Here is a 9,884-nt window from a genome sequence, read left to right on the forward strand (position 1 = left end):
ACTGCCGGTGCTGTTAGTACCTTCCTGACTAAGCCCCCTCCCCCCTCTCCCTCCTTGATTTTTGTGCTGGCATTTCTAAAGCTGCCTCTCCCAGTGGGTCACTTTAAACTCTAGAAAAGCCTGCTTTCTCTTCCAAAGGAAATAAAAATATTAATAATTTTTTTAAATTGGAGTTAGTCGAGTTATCGATACATATCATTTCTACAATATATTAATGCTGTAGGCATGGCATGCCTGGTAGCACAGGTGGTAGAATTCTTGACCCCTCATATCTGTACATATATGTATGTATGGAACCAATTTTGTTTTTCTTCCAAAAACTGGGTGAGAATTTAAGCCTTGTTTTGAACACGTCCACCTATGTAAGTCCAACTTAAGGGATAGAGTCATGGGAGTTAGACTGTCTGGGTAATGGGGGTATTGTCATGGGGAAGCCTGCAGAAACCCTGAGGGCAGGTGGTTCAAGTCCCTGCCTCATATGTGTTTGCGTATGTTTGTGTTTGCATGTGTGTGCGCACATGTTTGGGGGTCAGACGGGATGCTCAGGCACGCCTGACCCCACTGTATCCCCGGGGCCACCTAGCCGTGGGATGCAAGCTTTATCAAGGTTTCTGCAGAGTCCCAGCCTTGGGCAGCCTCCTTATTTCTCAGGATGGTCTTTGGTTCGCTCCCCAATCTGTCTTTCTGTGTTTGGTCTTGTTCTGTCCGGCATGGGAAGGGCTACATTCATCTGTTGTGGCTTTGCTGGCCTGCAACCAAGGCAGCCTCTCACTTGGTGCGCTGCTGCTGCTGGTGCTGCTGCTGTGGTGGTGAGGGCCCGGCTCCCTGAGGATGCTTCTGCTCCTGCTGCTTCACCTGCTGGACAATCTCCCTGATCTTGCGCTGGGCCGTCTGCAGCCAGGGAGAGACACAGAGAGAGGCAGAGACCAGGGCAGGGGAGGGAGACACACCCATGGAGAGGAACAGGGGAGACAGAGGGAGAGGGGAAGCCAACCAGGAGGATGGTTAGAGGGGGAGACGGAGATGGGACGGGATGGGGAAGGAAAGTGGGACAGGAAGAGGAGACAGGAGGGAGAAGCAGGGTCAGAGACAGAAGAGAACAAGGAGGTAGACGATGAAGGAAGAGGAAAGAGAAGGGAACGACAGAAGGGGAACAGGGAAGATGGATGGGGAGGTGAACAGGAAGATGGGGCAGGGGAAGGAGGTCCAGAAGGCGTATAATAGACAGGAGAGATTCGGGGAGGGGGAGAGCAAGAAACAGATCGGAGGAAGACACCACCCAAGAAGAGAGGGAAGGAAGGCAGGAGGCAGAGGAGACAGCAAGAAACAGAAAGGGAGAGGGGAACCAGACTTTGAGTCCTTTTGTAGCTGGAGCCCCAACAACGGCGTCTGGGCCTCCCTCAAGGTGAACTGGCAGCTAAACTGAGACGGGCAGGGGCGCCCTAGGCAGGCTCCAGGCACTGACTGAGACGCCAGCTGGATGGAGCAAAGCCAAACTAAGCCCATTCCCGCCTGCCACACGGCCCCTTCTTGGGACCTTCTAGATAGCGAGTAAGGAAGCCCAAGACCAAGGGCAGGGTGGTCAGGCAGCAGCTGGGCAATGAATGCCACATGCCCACAGGGAACTCAGGGCTGGGCTGGCCGGTGAACAGCGGGCTGAGCCAGGCACAGTAAAGGGACAGAACGGATAGATGAGGGCTGTGATCATCTCACACCTTCCCAAAGCTGCTTCCACCCAGTCTTTTAGGAGATTAGAGGACTAAGCCTGGGGCCCACAGGATCAGAGATTAGGAGTTAAGAAGGCCCTCAGAGGCCATCTAGTCCAATGGTCTCCTTTTGCAGAGGAGGAAACAGGTTCCAGTGACAAGGGACTCTGGCAAAGTGATACAGATATTAAGTAGCCGAGGCAAAGGAGAAGAAATAGGCAACTGTGAGAGCACCGAGTCCCATCCCCACACAGACTGAAGCTGCCTCTGCCTGACTGCTCAGCCGTATCTGGGAGAGCTGCTGGGTCAGCAGCTGTCAGACACTTCGATGCCCACAGGGAGCTAAGTCCAAGTGAGGACAGAAGAGGATGGAGCATCCAGGGAAGGGGCATTAAATCACACAAAGTATCTAGTGACCTCTGGCTCTCTCCTTTTACAGATGGGGAAACTGAGGCCCAGAGATGTTAAGACTTGCCTAAGGCCACAGGCAATCAGAGAGGCCAGGCTCAGTGACCATGCATTAATTAAACACCAACTTCCCAAAGAGAAAACCAAGGATTTCTCCTGTCTGGCTGCTCTCTGTGGCCATGGCCTAGAGGCCTGATCAGAGCACCCTAGTTGGGATTTGGGAGGGGCCCCAGAGGTCCTCCAATCCACCAGAGATGAAGAAACTGGGGTCCAAGGGGCACATCACACAGTTATCAAGTGGGATGTGAGCTGAGGTCGGCCGACTCCAAGTCCAGCTGCCTGAGGCTGCCGCTGCCCGGAGTGTAAGAGCCCGTGACTTAGAAGCAGTAGGGCAGGCCAGCCCCCAGGCCTCCAGGAGTGGCATGCAGCCTTTTGTAAAGAGCTGCTAATATTTAGTCTTGAACTACTGAATTCACTAAGATGTCTTGTTTTATTCTGCCCGTATCTCCCCATGGATTCTGACAGTTACACAAGGAGGGAGCACCTATGAGATGCCTGGTGAGGGACGTTGAGGAGACCAGGGGAGCTCTGCCCTGGGCACTGCCTTGCCAGAGACAAAGGAGAAACAAAACCAGCAGGAAACCTTGACCAGTCAATCAAGCAAACAGAACATCCATCAGATGTTGGCAGCGAATCTGGGCAGTCTAGAGGCCCCGCTGACCACCGTGATTAGGTGACTCAGGCTTAGACAGAGAGTTAAAGGGACGGAGGAAACCAAACCACAGGTACCTGACTGGCAAAGAAATGGCCAATGATCTTGACAATCACTTCTTCATTCTCGTCGGGGGTCTGATCACGGGGCACAATGACCTCTGCGCTAGTTAAGTTCTGCAATTCATTCACCTGTGTGAGATGAAGAGGAGAGGGGAGGGGGAGTAGGAAGTATAAAAAAAGGCGTTCCAGTTAGAAGAGAGCTGGAGTAGCATTTTCTGGCAAAGGGCTTTGTTAGGGCAGTGGCTGGAGGGATGACAGCAAAAGATAAGGAGGTGGCAGAGTGTTACAGGGAGCTGATAGGTAAATAGAGATACCATTCTCTTCCCACCAGCCCATCCTTTGCCACGTGGAAGCCAGGTGTTGATTTCTGATCTAAACAAGTTGGAAGGGGCCAGAGATACTGAATGCAGCTTCTTCATTTTACAGACCAGCACCCTGGTCACCCCTGAGGCTTAGAGGCAAAGAGACTTATCCAAGGTCATACAGCTAGTGGCAGAGCCAGGACTAAAATCTGTCTTCCCTCTGATAATTTTTTTTGGGCGGGGAGGGGGAATAAATCATATTACTTCCTTTAAGGATCTGTAGCTAGGTGCCAGGGAGAAGAAACAGCATTCTGGGGTGGGGGGTGGTGCCCTTGCCTCTCAGTGGAGGGGTGCAACCTTGTTTCTGAATCCTTAGAGCTCTGACAAATCAGAGGAGTAAAGCTCTCTCTACCCATATACAAGGTGACACTACATATTCTGGGTTAGTGATCTGTGATTTTATCATCCCAAATCATTTCCCTTCTCTGAGCCTCAATTTCCCTTTCTGTAAGACATAGGGACTGAATAAGAGTCCTTCTCGCTCTAAAGCGATGACCCTATGAGCCTCTGAAATATTTTTATCCAGACTTCCATCCCACTGGTCCCACAATCTCCACTAAAATTCACCCAGAGACACCCCCTCATCTGTTCCTGGTACAAAGTTTACATTTCCAGCCTCAGAAAGTTTTCAAGTTGTGGGACAGAACTTGGGTGGCTACGGGTCTTAGCACACGCTTTGTTCTCCACTGATTCACTGCTCTGACAGGCCAGTCTGGAGAAATCAAGTGCAACCCGAACATGGTTGTTCTGATGCCCCAGACTTGAAAGAAACCTTGGCATCACCCCTGACTGCTCACTCTCACCCTTCTCCATCCAGTCTGGCGCCCGATCTTGTCATTCCTCCCTTCGTAACATTTGTCCAACACTTTTCTCCTCTGACATGGCCCACCCTGATACTGTCCTCATCCCCTCACCCTAGACTATTGTGATAGCTGCTGCCTCAAGTCCCTCCCCTCTCCGATCCAACCACGTGGTCTGCCTTGCTTAGAACTGTTAGCTGCATTTCAGATGCCTGTTTCCATGGGGCAGAAACGGGCTAAGCTCTGGAGCCCCCCAGCTCATTCCAGGAGCCATGGGCAGGACCAGACGTGAGGAGGGAGAGGGAGGCCACAAGAACAGGGCCCCAGCCAAGGCACACTCACTGTTTTGCCTCCTTTTCCAATGACGCGGCCGGCGGCTGAGGAGGGCACTCGAATGTGAGCCTGAAGCTTCACTTCTTCTTTGGGGTTAAAGAAATTCTCCTCCTTCAGTTTCCCGAAGATCCTCCCCTGGGCCTGAGAAAGGGAGTGCCAAGAAGCAGCAGTCAGTCCAGCCCACTGCTGCTAGTGGGACTCGGGGCAGGAGGGGGCCTGGACAGCTGCCCAGAGGCCCCAAACCTCTCAGTGACTTCCATGGCTTCTCCATGGTGGGTGACCCCACAATGCTCAATCCTGACAGGCTGTACTGCGCCCTAAGGCCTGGCACGGGGGCATAGGCGTGGTTGGGGTTGAGGCACTGACCTTGAACTGAGCTTCAGGGGGTCCGGTGATTATCACCATCCTCTCACTGACATCTGGGCCTTCAGCAGGAGCAATCTGCAAACGCACAGTGAGGGGCAAATGGTCAGCTGAGTCATATGCATGTATTAAGTGCTTACTGTGTACCAAGAAAATGAAATCCTCTCTCTCAAGGAGCTCATGTTGTAACAAGGAAACAAGTACATATAGAGAGGGGACATCTGGACATGGCAGAGCGGTCAGCCTCGAGGTCTAGGGGGAAGGATGGGCAGCAGAAGTGGCTGGGGTGGCACAAGAGGGAAGGTATTCCAGGCCCGGATGCTGCCAGCCCAGAGCACTAATGCTTTCTGGTCATGCTTCCCTTCTCTGGGAAATCCACAGCTTCCAGGCCTGTCCCATTCAAATCTCTTCTTTCCCACCAGAAATAACCACCCAACCCCAAGATTAAATCAAGTTCAATAAACATTTACTTTCTCATTTAAAAAAATGTCATTCATATCACCATGTAATAGATGTAATATTATTCTGAAGTGAAAATTTTAAAAAATTATTCATTTTAATTGCTCACAGTGTTAATTTATATTAATAAATAGAGATAACCCACATAAACAGAAGCTCTTCGAAGGCCTTAGCAATTCTTAGTCCTGAGACCAAACAATTTGACAACTGTGGGTCTGTACTCTACTGGAGCCATGAGTCCATCCCCTCCCTCCCCTCCCCCAAGCATGCTCCCCACCCGTGCCTTCCTCCACAGCCCACATACATGCCCCCTGCTAGGGAGGAGATGGGGTAACATTCCCCCTTAGGTGGCCTTAGAGGAAGAGCTAAGCCTTTCCTGATCGGAGGGTGGGTGGCAATGTCAATCAGAAACTGGAGAATGGGACCAAGAGAATCTCCTGTTTCTGGAGACACTCATTAGAGGCCATCCCCTTGTCCTCATTCCCCCAGGTCACCTCCTGCCTGGTCTCCCTGCCCTCAGTTTCTCTCCTCTCCAATGCGCTATCCACACAATCACCAAACTGACCTTCCTAAAACATGGTCTGATCCTCCCTCTCTCCTACTCCCCTAACTTTGGCGGGCTCCCTCCTACCTCTGGATAAAAAGCATGCTTCTCTGCTGGGAATTTCTAAGCCTCTTGCAATCCATCTGATTCAGTCTAGCCTTTCCTAACACTTCCACGTCACTGCCTGCCCTGTGGGCACCCCATGGTCCAGCCACACTGGCCGCCTACCCCCCAGCGCATGCCTGGCATGCTCCCTGCTCACATCAGCGGGGTACAATCCCCACCCTCCTCAGCAGCCCAGGTGCCGTCCTGGTTGTAACCGAACTCTTAAAATACTTTGTATTTCCTCTGTATCGAAATGTATCTTTCAGTTTGTTTGCCTTATCTTCCTCTGAGCAGAGGCTCTGAGGATATGTATGGATTGCTGCTTCCATGGTTTCAAATCTCCAGTGCCTGGTACCTCGGCCAGGGAGAGAGGCCACCTGGTGTGGTCAAGGTCAAAAGACCTGGCTTCACCATTCAGGAAGACAACAACACTTCATAACCTTTCATCTCCAGCCTCCAGCCTCCAGGGCTCTGCACAGGCCGTCCCTCTGCCTGGAATGCTCGCTCAGAGTCCCTGGCTTCCTTCAAGGCTTCTTTCAAGAGGCTTTTCCTTATCTCTCTGAAAGTCAGGGCTTGCTGTCTTTACTCCAGATACTTTCTCTTTCTGTATGCAGCCTGAATTCTCTCCAGCAGAACCACTCACACTCAGCAAACACTCACCAAGCACATCCCAGGTAGGCTTCTAGAGGACACGCTGGTTGGTGCATCTCCATGGCACCCAGCACCAGTACGATGTCCAGCTCACGGTAGGCACTTAGTAAATGCCTAGTGCGTGAGTGATCGCCATGGGTGGAGGGCATTACCGTGACCCATCCCAGTGAGATCATGGGTCGGGGGTGGAGGGGAAGAAAAACCCCTTCACACTTCACCTTCCCTCCTGCACTCCCAAGAAACCCCGAGTGTGAGAAGGACAACCAGTGCCACGGCACGAGCACAGATGGGGCCGGGCCAGCTTCCCAGCCACTGGGGCCCTCCCCAGGTGCATAGATCCTGAAGCAGCTTGACTCCTTGTTTGGAGAGGAGGGAAAAGTCAAGACAGTGACCCACAGTGTCTTCTGACGCTCTGACCCCATGGCCCGTGTGGCCATTCAGCCAAGGGACAGTCCAAAGACCGATGCATGCTGCATTCTGGCTGACAAAGTCACCTCTCCTGCACACATGTGTGCACACACACTCACACATGTACACATTCACAGACACACAACATGCACGCACGCGCACACAGACACTCTCAATTAGCCACCATTCCTGGCCAGCCCAGCCGAGCACAGCCCAGGAAGTTTCTCATCTAGCATTCTCCACACATCTGCCAAAGATTTCCTGAATGCTTGTTTCATTACCAGCAGTCCTCATGCAATTCCAATGGCTCCCTACTGTCTCTGGCTCAAGTACAAACACCTGTTTGGCACTTAAATCCCAGCTGACTCATTTGTTCCCTTTCACACACTCTCTAGTCTAGTCAAGTTTGTGCTACACACCATCTCTCACTTCTTGACCTCTGCTAAGGCTGCCTCGCATGGGCATTTCTCTGAGCTCTGCCCCTCAGAACCAATTCCCAACATCCTTCAAAGCCAAGCTCAAGGGTTACCCCTCACAGGAGGCCTTTCCTGGTCCCATGTCCAGACATTGCTTCTGATTCTCTCCAATATCCCATGGTACAATGCTGGTAAGCTCCCTGAGGCCAAGGCCCATCTTTTATTTCTTTGTAGCCTCAGTGCTTGGCATAGGGCCAGGTAGACAGCAGGGGCTTAATCAAGGCTTGCTGTTGCTTTGGTTGCTAAAGGTCTAGCTCTGTTCTCTCATTCCTGCTCTTAGCAAAGGGACACTGCCCATGGATTCGAGAGCTGACTCTCCCTTGAGGGGCCACAAGGTGTTGGGGAGAGGGAGGGGTGGGGAGGCCCAGCCTGGAGGCTTGACCCTGAGTAAGCCCCATGGCTCTTCAGAGCCCTGGCTTCTCTGTCTGCAGGATGAATGGGCACTGCCTACCCTCCTGGGCTTGGTGAGGCACCACCTTCCTGGATACCTCTGCACCAGGACCTGGCCTGCCCTCACCTGCCAGGGTAAGAACCTCTTCTTCGTGACCAGGTGCCTGGCAACCATCTGGGAAATATGATAAAGCCCTTTGCAGAAGCCTGCTTTTAAATAATTAAGTTTCAGTTAGAAGTTACTGAAAGTAACCCACGGATTCATGAAGCCCAGGTCTAAAATTATAACAGATAAGAAGCCTGAGCTGCTGCCATCACCAGAGTGCTGGGGACCTGGCAGTCAGAGGAACACAGCCAAATCCCCATTCTTTCACTTCTTACATTTGGCCCTTGAATAAATGACCTTGCTTCCCTGGGCCTCAGTTTCTTTATCTGTAAAACAAGGGAGTTGGGCTAGATGGCCTACTCAAAGAGAGCTAATCCTGGAGCCCAGAGACCTGAGTTCCAATCTCAGCTCTGCCACTTAACTTGGGCAACTCCCCCTATGTGGTAAATAGTATTATCCCCATTTTACAAATGAGGAAACTGAGGCAGACAGAAATTTAGGGTCTTTCCCTGTATACGGCCTGACTTGAATCCAGGGCCTCCTGCCTCCAGATCTTTTGGGGGTACAGTTAGAGCTCTCCATTCTAGAGACAATGGACCCCAGGGCCATCTTGCCCAAGCCCAGACAGACAGTAAACAGCAGATCCTGCATTGGAACCTGGGTCCTTGAATTCCAAATCCAGTCACCTTTCCAACACTGCTCACTAGCTGTTAGTCCTGGCCCCACCGCTCCATGCCTGAGCTAAGTCCCTCTCCTTTCAGGCCCAGGTTCATCTTCTCTAAAATGGGCGCAGAGGGTGGATTCAGTGACTCTTCTGATGGGAGGCAGGCTCTTCATGCCCGACCCAGATGCTCTGCCTTCTGCCCCATTCAGACTATTTTCTCTTCTAGCTCCCTCGCTGCCCTCCCAGCTCTGCCCGAGGAGCGCTGGCCACAAGACCCCTTCTCCAGAAGCCCATCCTTCTCTGTAACAACTGAAGCTCTGTCTGCCAGGCTGTCCAAGGAGGCAGTGGGGGATATGCCTGGCATTCCAGCCAGGAGGCCGAGCCCATGGTGAGGCTGGGAGACCAGCCAGGGGCCAAGAACCCTTCCCACTTTGAGGGATTAAGCAGGATGTGGGGATCCAACGGCACTGAGGTGGTTGCCTTCTCAGCTCAAAGGGACCTTCTTTCCCAAGCCTCTCTGGCCAATCCAAGGCCTACGGCTGGGCTTGCACCACTGGGGCAGGCTCCTCTCCCCCCACCCCTCCCTGTCTAGGATGCTCATCCCTTTCAAAGAGCCCTTTGTTAGAAGCCTTTTTCTTTTTTTTTAAATTTTTTTCAAGCAATTGGGGTTAAGTAACTTGCTCAAGGTCACATGGCCAGGTGTTTCTGGGTGGGTGCTAAGTGTCTGAGCCTGGATTCAATCCCAGGTCATCCCGACTCTGGGGCCGGTGCTCTTACTCGCTGAGCCACCTGGCCATCCCTAGAAGGCTTTTTTCTGAGAGTGGAGGATCCTTCCCTCTGAATGAGGAGGAATCGATCTGAGCAGCACTGACAATCAGAGACTTGGAGGCCACGGCCTTTGTGAGCCCTCCTCCTCCTTCCTATCTGTACTAACTGAGCTGCGCATATGCCATGACCAGCCCCAGTAAAATGGCAGCAAACATGTCGTCACTGACCTTGTCTCCAGTGCCTCTCCCAGAGCAGGCACTTAAAAATACAGTGCAAGAATCCAGAGAGCAAACGAGCACGCTCCCTTACCTTGATGGAGGCCCCCGCAAATCTGGCCAGCTGCTTGATGTGGTGCCCTTTCTTACCGATGATAGCTCCCACAGCTTGTGTGGGGATGAAGAGGTACACCACCTCCTGTTCAGGCATCTGAGGGGGTGAGGAGAGAGAGAACTGTCACCTTGAAGGAAGGCTCACCGCTGGCCAGAGCGGGACGGGCCTCCGAGGCCGGCCATCCCCCCACGCCCACTCTGTGCCCCCGACTTAAAGCTAAGGAAGGCCACACAAGGG

General features: G+C 52.4%; 1 protein-coding gene across 2 annotated transcripts in view; it reads right to left on the minus strand.

The window, feature by feature from the left end:
• Nucleotides 1–9,884, minus strand: part of IGF2BP2 (insulin like growth factor 2 mRNA binding protein 2) — a 135,470-nt gene that overhangs the window by 520 nt on the left and 125,066 nt on the right. For both annotated transcript variants that reach the window (XM_069089366.1, XM_069089365.1), the window contains 5 exons: nt 9,627–9,743; nt 4,750–4,824; nt 4,393–4,524; nt 2,904–3,017; nt 1–891 (listed from right to left, as the gene is read on the minus strand). The exon at nt 1–891 is cut by the window's left edge and continues 520 nt beyond it. In XM_069089366.1, coding sequence (XP_068945467.1) covers nt 769–891; nt 2,904–3,017; nt 4,393–4,524; nt 4,750–4,824; nt 9,627–9,743 — 561 coding nt within the window. In that variant the 3' untranslated portion in view covers nt 1–768. The remainder of the gene's footprint in view (nt 892–2,903; nt 3,018–4,392; nt 4,525–4,749; nt 4,825–9,626; nt 9,744–9,884) is intronic.

This window comes from Petaurus breviceps, unplaced genomic scaffold, assembly GCF_028583685.1.
Source record: "Petaurus breviceps papuanus isolate PSGF00001 unplaced genomic scaffold, PetGlider_PUasm1.0 186, whole genome shotgun sequence".
In the NCBI taxonomy this organism is placed as follows: domain Eukaryota; kingdom Metazoa; phylum Chordata; class Mammalia; order Diprotodontia; family Petauridae; genus Petaurus; species Petaurus breviceps.